This window comes from Neoarius graeffei, chromosome 21 (assembly GCF_027579695.1).
Source record: "Neoarius graeffei isolate fNeoGra1 chromosome 21, fNeoGra1.pri, whole genome shotgun sequence".
NCBI classification, from domain to species: Eukaryota; Metazoa; Chordata; class Actinopteri; order Siluriformes; family Ariidae; genus Neoarius; species Neoarius graeffei.
This window is the reverse complement of record NC_083589.1, coordinates 2,266,687-2,279,739: the sequence shown is the minus strand read 5'-3', so window position 1 is coordinate 2,279,739 and position 13,053 is coordinate 2,266,687. Positions and strand designations below refer to the sequence as shown.

General features: G+C 41.6%; 1 protein-coding gene across 1 annotated transcript in view; it reads right to left on the bottom strand.

Annotated features, from left to right (window-relative positions):
• Positions 1 to 13,053, bottom strand: part of LOC132869644 (scavenger receptor cysteine-rich type 1 protein M130-like) — a 38,354-nt gene that overhangs the window by 14,971 nt on the left and 10,330 nt on the right. Inside the window, exons 11-22 of the mRNA XM_060902936.1 lie at positions 9,655 to 10,010; positions 9,440 to 9,473; positions 8,678 to 8,980; positions 8,363 to 8,456; positions 8,159 to 8,292; positions 7,885 to 7,983; positions 4,001 to 4,063; positions 3,632 to 3,697; positions 3,444 to 3,521; positions 3,177 to 3,239; positions 3,015 to 3,077; positions 2,587 to 2,649 (exon numbers count right to left, since the gene is read on the bottom strand). Of these exons, the coding sequence (XP_060758919.1) occupies positions 2,587 to 2,649; positions 3,015 to 3,077; positions 3,177 to 3,239; positions 3,444 to 3,521; positions 3,632 to 3,697; positions 4,001 to 4,063; positions 7,885 to 7,983; positions 8,159 to 8,292; positions 8,363 to 8,456; positions 8,678 to 8,980; positions 9,440 to 9,473; positions 9,655 to 10,010 (1,416 nt within the window). The remainder of the gene's footprint in view (positions 1 to 2,586; positions 2,650 to 3,014; positions 3,078 to 3,176; positions 3,240 to 3,443; positions 3,522 to 3,631; positions 3,698 to 4,000; positions 4,064 to 7,884; positions 7,984 to 8,158; positions 8,293 to 8,362; positions 8,457 to 8,677; positions 8,981 to 9,439; positions 9,474 to 9,654; positions 10,011 to 13,053) is intronic.

Genomic DNA, 13,053 nt, shown 5'->3' with positions numbered 1-13,053 from the left:
ACACTCACATTCACACCTACGGTCAATTTAGAGTCATCAGTTAACCTAACCTGCATGTCTTTGGACTGTGGGGGAAACCGGAGCACCCGGAGGAAACCCACACGGACACGGGGAGAGCATGCAAACTCCACACAGAAAGCCCCTTGCCGGCCCCGGGGCTCGAACCCAGGACCTTCTTGCTGTGAGGCGACAGCGCTAACCACTACACCACCGTGCCGCCTATTATTATTATTATTGGCAAAACCTAAATATTATAAAAAACAAAAGATCAAAATAAAAATAAAATCGGGGATCACGGGCTTCAGCTGGGTTTCAGTCCAAATCAAACCACAGCAGCACTTCATCAACTTCTGTCAAATCAGAACTCGATGGTCCCCATAAGGAAAGTGTTGTTGTTGTTGGAACAATAAATAAATAAAAGAGGCAAAACGTGTCCTTTCCATTCCTGAGGTTGAGGTTGGGGTTCGGTTCAACTGCAGTCACAGCATTAATTAAGTGCATTAATAATGATGTCAGTGGAAGGTCCTCAGAAGGACAGGAAGACTAACGTGTGTGTGTGTTTACATTTATTCATTTAGCTGAAGCTTTTATGATACAGTGGAGATGCCGAGGGTTAAGGGTCGAGCTCAAGGTGGTGCTGGGATTTGAACTCACAACCTTCTGATCAGTCGATAAATACTGATTTATTTTTTACTGCCTGAGATGGTCTATAAGGGCATCGACCACAGATTCATCACTACAAGAGCCGCTCACTCAACTCCAACACACATCATCACATTATACTCAAAATAATCAAAGCACTTTTATTTCATTGAATGGATAAAAATAGATGATTGTTACACAATATGAAAACGAGCCAGTAAAACTCTGCAGAATGTAAAATATTGACTTGTTCTCATAGTGGAAAGATAAAAAGTCACATTAACTTGTATATTGTTGATGAAGATGTAATATTAAAATGAACTGGCCATCACTCATTTAAAAAGTGAGAATATTGAATTAAAGCTGAGATTATAAAACAAACATCTGAGAATATTCAATGAAAACTGAGAATATAAAACAAAATCCTGAGAATAAGGAAACAAACCTGAGAATTTAAAATGAAAATCTGAGAATACATAATGAAACCTGTATATATATTTATGATACTTGCATAGACTATATCTGGCTTGTAACATCGCCAGCTACCGAATAAAAATGACAACAAAAACGCAATATAGCAAGCGATCTAATGAGCACGTCATGGTCTGAATATTTCATAAAGGAATTCTCGAATCCGTCTCAATGAGATGTCATCTCATCTCATCTCATTATCTCTAGCCGCTTTATCCTTCTACAGGGTCGCAGGCAAGCTGGAGCCTATCCCAGCTGACTACGGGCGAGAGGCGGGGTACACCCTGGACAAGTCGCCAGGTCATCACAGGGCTGACACATAGACACAGACAACCATTCACACTCACATTCACACCTACGGTCAACTTAGAGGCACGAGTTAACCTAACCTGCATGTCTTTGGACTGTGGGGGAAACCGGAGTACCCGGAGGAAACCCACGCGGACACGGGGAGAACATGCAAACTCCACACAGAAAGGCCCTCGCCGGCCCCGGGGCTCGAACCCAGGACCTTCTTGCTGTGAGGCGACAGCGCTAACCACTACACCACCGTGCCGCCCCTCAATGAGATGTTTTACAGTTAAAAGCACAGCATTGAACATAAAGGTAAATGTGTCTTTAAAAATGTAAAAACACACATTGTTTTAAGGAATCCAAAGATTTGTGTTCTTTTGCCAAGTGGCTTATAGTTACTAAGACATTTGTAAAAGAGTGAATAATAGGTTGATAAATGTAAAAGATGAAGATGAATATTATATGAGTTGAGCTGAAATAATTGGTGAGATAAATGAGGTGTGGTGTGTCAGTGATATTGAAGCTGACTTATAGCATTAAAAGTGTTGTAAAAGAAAAGCTGGAGACATTGCATTAGGGAATATGAAAGGTGATTTAACTCTCCTCCTCTATTTGCTAATAACTCGGGGAAAATGAACACAGTTCAGGAAACATGACATTGTTGGAAGGATAATAAAATCATTTTTTGTGTTTATAAAAGTTGAAATGTAATTTCCTGAGAAAAGGCCTTTGGTAGCGTGTCTCAGTCACATGGTCCCTGTCTTTCTGAGATTTCTCCTCCACGTCATCATATTCTGTAAAATAAATACATCGACCTCTTTAATAGATCCTGTGTATTCTATTAATCATGATGTAAAACCTTAAAAATACAATCAGTGATGCACGATGTGGGAATGTCTTTAATATTCTATCAATAAAAAAGAGAAAAAAGGAGATTTATCAGTTCAGCTTTCTTAATATGAACACAGGCCATGTGTATAAGATGTGGAAGTAAATGAGACATAAATATAGGTCTTATCTAAACTGTGTAATAAATATGACGGCACTTGTTCAATGACAGAATGGAGATTACAGAACAGAAAGCTGATATTTATATTATATATGGTATAGAATAGAGTCACACTTTAACTTTGCTGCTTTTGCACTCACGTACATTACCAGAATAAACAACTCACTCACTTTCTGTCTCTCCTCCATCCTGTTCCTCAGTGATGACATCATCATAATCTTCTGGACCGTCTCCTGAAGAAATCAATGAATCAGTAATAAACCACTGTTTGTGTTGCTGTTCTAGTAAAATACTGAGTTACAGGGTGGTGTGATGAAGCTGAGTTACTGCTACCACCCTAACGTTGATCATTTACCTACAACAGCATGTCCCCAAGTGGTTTATTCCTCTTAGACCATGGGACTTTGCCAACAATTTCAGTTTTTCACTGAGTAAAGAATTAGATCTTGTACTTTTCATCCATTTATAGTTACAGATAATGTTGTATATCTTTGGAAAAATAAGTTTGTTCCTTTGCTCACTGATGTCATCGCAGCTATAAACAGTGGTTCCCTCAGCAGCTTTTCTTTTTTTGTTTATTTCCAGAAAAAAATCTGACCTGTGATGATGATTGGGTTTGTTTCCATGGTAACTGCATCATCATAGTTCTCGGACACGTCCTCTGTCAGAATGTGGAGATAAAAGCTATTAAATCCACATGAATGTCATTAATGATGGTTTGGATGCTTGTGGATGCGACACTGTCACATTATTATCATACCTGTCAGTATAACTGACTTCTGATCAGCTGGAATGGTGTCATCATAATTCTCCGCTTCATCCTCTACACCAAAACACAGATATTTAAAGAGAGTTAAAGTTTACTGAAGTGGCAGTTTGTACACTGTGTATTTGATGACGCAATGCAAAATTATGTCGTATACATGTCAAAAATGTCACGACACACAAAGCAAGAAACAAACTGATGTGCAGTGTGTGTGTTTAATTTCTACTGCTTTCTAAAACAAATCCCCAAACAGAACCACACCCTCCACGTTATCAGGGATTGGTCCAGCAGTGACGGCATCATCGTAGTCCTCTGGTGGCTCGACTCTTCCTGTATCACCTAAATGAAATAAAAGCAGAGGGTCTGTACAAACAGCTCCATCACATTCTGACCTCATGGTTTCATGTCAAGTCACTAAATTTATGGGATCAGTTCACAACTGCACCCACTTATGAAGTCACTGGTGTTGATGACATCATCATAATACTCCGCCTTTTCTCCAATCCCAGACTTGACTGTAAAAAGAACCATTTGTTTGTTTGGGGTTTTTAAACACATTTATACTCAATAAAATCCTCATCCAAAGAAGCTTTGATCAATTTGATAAGAGGGATTTCAGAAGCTTAAAGTAAGATCAGGTTGATTGTGAGATGTCATGTGTCAGCATTAAAACACTGGAGTTACTGTAATTCTTCGATACAATACATCATAATCACGTCTCAGAAAGGACACGTTTAGTCATTTCTGATTTTTAATTGCAATTCTAATCTCTTCTAATCTCATGGAGTTCGACAAACTCACACTCTGGGCTTTTTTACCTGAGAGAAGCTCATCATCCACATGCTCATACCCAGAATGCTGTTCTTCAGAGAGGAGACTTCCTGTTAGAGGAGAGCAGCATGGTCATGAGACACACACACACACACACACACACACACAGACAGCGATGCACCTGTACAGGAAAACATTCACAGGATAGGTGAACACAGGCGGAAAAAAGACGAGTTGCAGGTGTGTTTTGAGATTTTAAAGGACAGCTGGTGCAGATACCAGAAAATTGTCAAAGCTGAAAAGACAAAATATTTTTCTGATATTATTTGAAATAACTGTCATAAAGCTCACGTTCTTTTTAGTGCCATTAACACTGTTCTTAATTCCCCCCAATCTGCTCGTCCTGATGTTTCCCCAGAAACCTGTGAAAAATTCCTCCACTTCTTTGTGGACAAGCTTGCGAGCCTTAGAGCATCATCTCACCCCCTTCTTATGAGCCGTCTATCACTGTCACTCGCTCTGCTGCTTTTACCCACTTTGAGCCTGTGTCTCTTTCTCTCTGAAAGGAAATTATTGGTCAGATGAAATCTTCAGCTTGTCCCACAGATGTTGTCCCCCCTCGCCTTTTTCAAGAGATTTTGGAAACTATTGGCCCAAACATCCAAATGGTTATGAACAGCAGTCTCTCCTCAGGTGTTGTTCCAGTACATTTGAAACATGCAGTAGTGCAACCACTGATCACAAAACCTCATCTGGACTCCGCAGTCCTCTCCAATTTTACATCAATTTCTTAACTGGCTTTCAAAAATTCTGGAGAAAGTTGTGCTCTTACAATTGCAATCTTTTTTAGACACACACGGAGTTCTTGAGGTGTTCCAGTCTGGTTTTAAAGTCCTTCACAGCACTGAATCTGCACTTTTAAAAGTTTGAACCATCTTTTATTGGCTACTGACTCCAGGGATTCTGCCATTCTGATGCTTTTCCATCTCACTGCTGCATTCGACACAGTAGACCACAGCATCCTCATCTCCTGCCTGGAGCATTGTGTGGGCATTAAAGCTCCTGCTCTGGAGGGCTTCAGCTCTTACTTGTCCTGTACTGGCCTTCCTTCACTGACTCCCTGTAGGGTTTAGGATCCATTTTTATTTTCCAAAAACAACTCATTAAATGGGCGAGCTCCGCCCTCTCTCTCTGACCTTTTACAGCCACACGTCCCATCAAGGTCACTCAGGTCACTGACCGGTTGCATTGGGTGTCGCGTCCCAAAATCGAGGTTGAAGCCCAGGGGAGATGGTGCCTTTGCAGTTGTCGCCCCCAAGCTGTTACTGTTGGATTGTTATTTTTGGTGATATTTATTTTTTTCTTCCAAAAGTTTTTGGTTTTGGATGAAATTTTAACTGCTGGTAGCCACAGACAACGGAAACTCACTGACCCAAGATGAGTGACCTTGATCTATTTTTCAAGGTCACAGAGTACATTTTATGTGTTTTTTGTTGAAAATGTCATTTCATTTCTTACAGTATCTCCTAAAGATATCAGGATTCACCCTGGATTTTATGTAAATAAATTATGAGCTCATTTCCTGCGCAAAAAGCTTCGACGCCAGTCAAGTGGAAAGTGACGCGTTCTGGACTGCGGTGGAAAACGGTTTGTTTCCTAAACAGCCAAAACCACAACATGTTCATAAACACCAATGGTGCCAAAAGTTATGATTTGCTCTGGACCAGTGCAGGTTCTTCTTTGGTCAAGAATTCTTTGTCAGTTTTTGAAAAACTGAATTTAATGTATTTTGGCGCTCGCAAAAATGGTCACTCTCGCCATTTCACCATGAAATATTGATTTTGGCTTCTAATATGTTCCAGTAAACAACCCCAAATACCGACCCGTTCTACCAGAATCAAGTGTCAAATCTGACCTTTGACCTACTGTGAGAGGTCAAAAAGGTCATTTTCTGTTTCTGACTGTACTATTTTCAAAAAATCATAAAAATAGTTTCATATTTACAGATAATGACCTTGTATTTTTTCTTTCGTGCAGATTCTTTTGTAGATTATTGACAAACTGATATATTTTATCAAAAGCTGGAGATAAAAATGACAGAAATTCCCCAGTGTGATGGTTATCACTGAAAACTTTGCGTCGGTGTTTTCTCCACTTTTACCCGAAACTCTGACCTCGACATAAATGAAATGTATTATTCACTGTGTATAATTTACATCTGCTCTTTCTGTTCGTTCTGTCAAATCACAGGTTTCTCTGATATTTTCAGCTCTAAAGTCTGAAAAACTATCAAAAGAGACAAAAATGTCATTTTCACCATGAAATAAAGTTTTTGGCTGAGACCATGTGACAGTAAACGACCCCAAATATACACCCATTCTCCCTGAATCAACTGTCAGATTTGACCTTTGAGCTCCTTTGCGAGGTCGGGTCGGTGATGTTCAGTTTTTAATGCACTAATTCCGTCAGCTGTTTCCATGGACAGATACTTTAGGGAGTAAACACAATCTTCAGTGCAGATTGTAATGGAAATAAAACACAAACAGATGGAGTTTCTATAAAATGATCAAGAAGAGGAAAGTTGTGTTTAAAAAGAGAAGTGGATGAGATTTGTGTGTCAGTGTGTAAGAAGAGAAATCATCATCAGGCTTTTAAAAAGTGTAACTGGTGAACAGTGCAGTGAAAGTGTAGATTGGATGGAGTGTAAATGCATCGTAAGAAGAGTCACATGACACAACTCTGTGTGTGTGTGTGTGTGTGTGTGTGTGTAGGGGGAACTGTCTGGAGTGAGCCGCGAGGTGAATGTCGTTCGGTGTGAAGCAAATGGTGCGAGACTGTTAACATTAACATTGTCAGTTTACGTTTGAAACAGATGAAGATTCAAAATTATCAGTGACATTTTCAGATTATTATTATTATTATTATTATTATTATTAGATGGTGTGATTTGTCTCTTAACTTGGTGTTTGTGTGTTATTGTGGTGTTTTATGGTGTGTGTTGTGATGATTGTACAGCACTGTGCTCAACTGCTGTTGTTTTTAAATTTGCTTTATAAATAAATTTGACTCGACTTGATGTTCAAATGCAGCAAATCAGAAGCTTTAATAGATGTTTATCAGCAGAATTCTGTCTCGACACCACATGGACTCCAACTGCACACTTCCTCTCACACACATTTTTATTCATTTTTGGTAAATCTCTCACACACACACACACACACACAGGGAGGGAGAGAGTAATGCACCTGTACAGGAAAACACACACAGGTAGAGAGGGGGGTTCAGGGTTCAGGAAAGCACGTAAGCACACACACACAGGAGGGGGCGGGGTGTTGCAGGAAAGTGCACACACACACACTTGCACTAAATCAGAAGCTTTAATAGATGTTTATCAGCAGAATTCTGTCTCGACACCACATGGATTCCAACTGCACACTTCCTCTCACACACACTCATTTTTATTCATTTTTATTGATTTGTTGTAAAGAAATAAATCTCACTGGATTTGGGGGAAAATACTGTTTGAAGGCCCGCTCCCACAATAACTCTAACTCTAACTATAAATAACTGGGTCCCCTGCAGTGTATGTGGTCGGTGCTCACACCAGAGCGATATGGATCCCTATAGCCCAGGCCTGGGTTTATCCGTATCGCTGCTTCTGGAGCGATGTTTCCAGGCCTGGACCTGATCCCATCAAGCATCTGACCAATCAGCTCATTGTTTAAACCAACAGTCATGAATATTTATTTCCCTGAGGGTCAGGACCAAGCGATATTATAGTGGGGATTATAGTTGTGGTGTTTCTGCTCCAGACTGGAACTAAACTCAGGCAGAGGGAGAGTCAGAGTTGGAGTTATAGGTAGAGTTATAGTTATGGGTGTTGTGGGACCGGGCCCTCAGTGTGATGGAGATCAGTTCACATCTCACTCACCTCTTTGAGTGGAGCTCCTACTTCTTCTAGTGATGGATCTGTGGTTGATCTCCTCATAGACTGCCTCAGGCTGAGTCTTATGCCTCGTCTTAGAGACATCTGGGAGTGGAAAATAATAATAATAATAATAATAATAATAATAATAATAATAATGAGTTTGTATTTGTGAATAATTCTGAATACCAATTTTGAATAAAGTGTGCGATTGTAAATAATATAATCCAATAATAGAGTTGGTGTTGAAGAGAAAAGAAAATGTGTGAATGTGTCGTACCTCTCCTGAGCGCTCTGTTCTGGTAAAACAGGAGCAGCAGAAGCACTAAGGCCAGGAAGAGCAGCGTTCCCAACACAAAGAGAACCAGTGGAGGGCTGGATGGAGCTCCAGCTGATGGAGGAGTTTGAGTGGCTCTTACTAAAGTCAGAAACACAGAAGAGGATCTCGATACGACACTGTAATCATAAATATTTAGAAAAATACTGAACAGTAGCAATTATTGTACTGGAACAAATATACAGACCTGATGTGGTGGTGGTGCTGGTGATGGGTATTGTCATGGACACAGTGGATATGTCTGTATTTACAAAAAGAAAAAAAAAAACATTTCTATCCTCCAATAAATATAAACTCTCACTCAATAAGGTTTATGAGATGCTAATGAGTGAATTACTGTTTCAGATCTGAGCTTTCAAGATTCCATTAAAGATTATAAATAAAAGTCAGCAAGTTTTAACACTGGGAGAAAAGTGTAATGAGTGGAGACAGAAAGCTGAAAAGTTAGTGCACCCCTCTGACCTGCACAGGTGACTCCAGCATGAGAGCAGTCAGTGTGGTTCTTCAGGGAATGATGACAGTCCCACAGGTGAATCTCATCCCCTCGACACTTCACTCTGTTCAGCCAGATTGTCCCTTCACCAGAACCAGTAACATTCCTCTCAGCTCTCAGCGCCGACCCACAGCCCAGCTGTCTGCACACCACCTGAGCGTTCCTGATGTTCCACTGATCATCACAAACGGAGCCCCACGTAGCGTTATGATACACCTCCAACCTCCCAGAGCAGCTTCCCTTAACTTCCCTCAGCCTGAGAGACCAGCGCTCTACATCACACACATCACACATGAGGATCACACCCACGCTGAAGAACAGCTCCAGTCACACAGCTCACTACAACACAATGATAATACAACCTTATATTACACTCAACATGGGCTCGTTTACCAAAAACACTTTCTGAGGTCTTCTGAAAAAGAATATTATACCAACTCCATATCCAGGTGTTTACTTTGATGTGTTATTCATAAATAAAGGAATGAATTGCTGCTGAATGAAATCATGTAAAGCACTAAGATCAGCTTTGGGTTCTGTTTCCTGATTTGATCTCTGTTGGTTGAATTTTCATGAAGTGTGAGGAAGACTGATGCCCTCAGGATGGTTCTATGAGGAAATCCATTCAAGTCCTCAGAAAATGATTTTATAAACACATGAGGAAATATCTTCTGTCACTAACAAATGCAAATGAAGAACAGTACAAAAAGCTTTTCCTTATCCATCCTTACTTGAGCAATGTTTCTGAGAGGGAAATGAAGAGCACTTTTCTCGTGGATGGAGAGACTTTCCGTCATCTGCAGGAATAAAATACATGCATTAATGAAAAGGTTTCACATGCAGGTTTATCTCTCAGAGCAGACTTTCCTCAGACTTTTCACAGGATTTTTTACCAAATACACTTTATATTTCAGCAACATTAGTTATACACTATTCACAATGAAACACTGCAGTTTATGGCAATGGACAGAAGCAGAAAAGTCTGAATCCACCCACCTGTACAGGTAATATGAACCACCTCATCACCATTATCACAGCGGTTCTGTCCCCAGGGTGAAGATGGACACTGCCACAGATTAGAGTCGTGTTTCCTACACTTCAGATAATCCAGCCAGTTCGGAGCAGATTTTACTCTCGCTGCAGTGTTTGACAGACTGCCACGTCTTCCACAGTTCAGCTCTCGACACACCATGTTTCCTGTCTCATCATCCATCTGATTGTGACACACACTACCCCAGGTTCCATTGTAGAACACTTCCAGATTCCCCTCACAGCCCTCCGTAAGTCGGATCTCTTTAAACTCTGCTGGAAGAAGAATGACTTCGACTTCATTTGTAAAAATCCTGTTTTATTGACTCAGTTAAAGATGTGTAATATTATCAGAAAGCTATCAGAAGCTATCAGAAACACTTTAATTGCCAGGTATGTGGACACACACGAGGAATTTGACTCCGGTTCACTTACTGTAGCTCTCATAGTACAAAACAGATAAAAAAGCATAGACACAAAATCAAACAAACAAGCAAACAACAACAACAAAAATAGGTGCATAGTGCAAAGTAATCCTGGTAAGTCAAGTATGGAATAGTTAAATAAATATAAAGTATACAGTGTGCACAGAATGACGGTATAAGTGTTCAGATATTTTACAAGTGATATTACTGACATATGAATCTGGATTTTAGCTGTTTATCACAGAAAGGATTTCCCTTTTGGTGCAATATGGTGCATAGTGCAAAGATGAATAGTAAATTTAAATAAGTATAAATATAAGTAACAGTGAGCACAGAATGACAGTATGAGTGTGCAGTTATTTTGCAAGTGATATTACTGATATATGAATCTGTATTTTAGCTGTTCATCACAGAGACAGCCTGAGGGAAGAAACTATTCTTGTGTCTGGTTGTTTTTGCATACAGAGATCTATATTGCCTCCCTGAGGGGAGAAGATTAAACAGATTGTGACCAGGGTGTGATGGGTCCGCAGAGATGTTACCTGCCCGTTTCCTGACTCTGGACAAGTATAAGTCTTGAATGGAGGGCAGGTTGACACCAATAATTTTCTCTGCAGACCTTATTGTCCATTGCAGTCTGTTCTTCTCCTGTTTGGTGACCGATCCAAACCAAACAGTGATGGAAGAGCAAAGAACAGACTGAATGATGGCAGAGTAGAATTGTGTCAGCAGCACCTTAGGCAGGTTGACCTTCCTGAGCTGGCGCAGAAAGTACAACCTCTGCTGAGCCTTTTTGATGATAATGACTGTGTTGGTCTCCCACTTCAAGTCCTGAGAGATTGTGGAACCCAGAAACCTGAAACTTTCAACTGCAGTCACAGTGTTGTTGTTGATGGTGATGGGCAGCAGAGTGGGGGGGCTCCTCCTAAAGTCTACTGTCATCTCCACAGTTTTGAGCGTGTTCAGCTCCAGATTGTTCTGACCGCACCACCAGACCAGCCGTTCAACCTCCCGTCTGTATGCAGACTCGTCACTGTCCCGGATGAGGCCGATGACCGTTGTATCATCTGCAAATTTCAGGAGTTTAATGGAAGGGTCTTTTGAGGTGCAGTCATTGGTATAAAGGGAGAAGAGCAGTGGGGAGAGCACACACCCTTGTGGGGCGCCAGTGCTGACAGTCCGAGTGCTGGATGTGAAGCTCCCCATCCTCACCTGCTGCTTCCTGTCAGTCAGGAAGTTTGTAATCCACTGACAGGTGGAGGAGGGCACAGTGAGCTGTGTGAGCTTGGTGTGGAGGATGTCTGGAACAATGGTGTTGAATGCCGAACTGAAGTCCACAAACAGAATCCTGGTGTACGTCCCTGCAGAGTCAAGGTGTTGCAGGATGTAGTGTAGTCCCATATTGATTGCATCATCTGCTGACCTGTTTGCTCAGTAGGCAAACTGCAGGGGGTCCAGCAGGGAGTCTGTGATGTCCTTCAGGTGTGACAACACCAGTCTCTCAAAGGACTTCATGACTACAGATGTGAGAGCTACAGGCCTGTAGTCATTCAGTCCTGTGATGGTGGTTTTCTTGGGAACCGGGATTATTGTGGAGTGTTTGAAGCATGAGGGGACTTCACACAGCTCCAGGGATATATTGAAGATCTGGGTGAAGATGGGAGCCAGCTGATCAGCACAGACCTTCAGACAGGAGGGTGATACACCATCTGAGCCAGGTGCCTTCCTGATCTTCTGTCTGCGAAAAAGCTGACAAACATCCTCTTCGCAGATCTTGAGTGCTGGTGTGGGGTCAGAGGTGAGAGGAGGCAGAATAGCAGGGGGTGTGAATGGGTCTTTAATGTCTGAGGGGGGGAGAGGTGTGAATTTGTAGAATCTGGAGTAGAACACATTCAACTCGTCAGCCAGTTGATGGTTCATTGCAGTGTAGGGGGATGGTCTCCTGTAGTTAGTGATATTCTTCAGGCCTGTCCACAGTCAGTGCGTTTACATGCACATAGAGAAAATCTAATTTCTGCTGTAGCTCGACTGAAATCGAAGTTCTAAATGCCATGGAAACACATTAGCTCGGCTGAAATCGAACCGAACTGGATTTCTCGTAATCGAGCTACGCGACCTAGATTATGTGATTGTAGCCGAGCTACTTAGTGCATGTAAACCCTATCGAGCTACGTAGTCGAGCTACTTACTTCAGCACTGCCCCTTCCAGAAGTGACGAGTGACGAGACCACAAGCGGGAAACACAACAGCCTCGGTGTACAGAATGTTCAGCAAGTGCTGAGCTGCTTCGTTGTTGTCCATCTTCTCTCTCTCGATGTTGCTGTCCTCGTTGTCATTCTTCTTGTGAACATGGAACTGATAACTTTGTTTATACTCTTGAATAGCTCTTCTTCATGATGACAACCGGAAGTGTACCAACATAATGGGGTGTGTAGCGCCACCTGTGGCTCGGGTGCACAATGTACCTCACACAATAGCTCGATTTCCTTGTGTGCATGTAGGATTGGATTTCTCTGGCACCCCTGCTGGGACCCTTAGCTCGATTACCGACAGTAGCTCGATTTGGATGTGCATGTAAACGCACTGAGTGATATTCTTCAGGCCTGTCCACACTGATGCTGGATCGTTGGCTGAAAGGCTGTTTTTAATTCTTTCAGCGTAGCTCCTCTTAGCTGATTTCACCTCTTTCGTTAGTGTGTTTCTGGCCTGTTTGTACAGGACTTTGTCCCCACTTCTGTAGGCCTCCTCCTTGGCCTGGCGAAGCTGTCTGAGTTTTGTGGTGAACCAGGGTTTGTTGTTATTGTACTGTATGTGCGGAAGGTCTTGGTGGGCACACACATATCCTCACAAAAACTGATGTAAGATGTCACAGTATCAGTCAGTTCATGAAG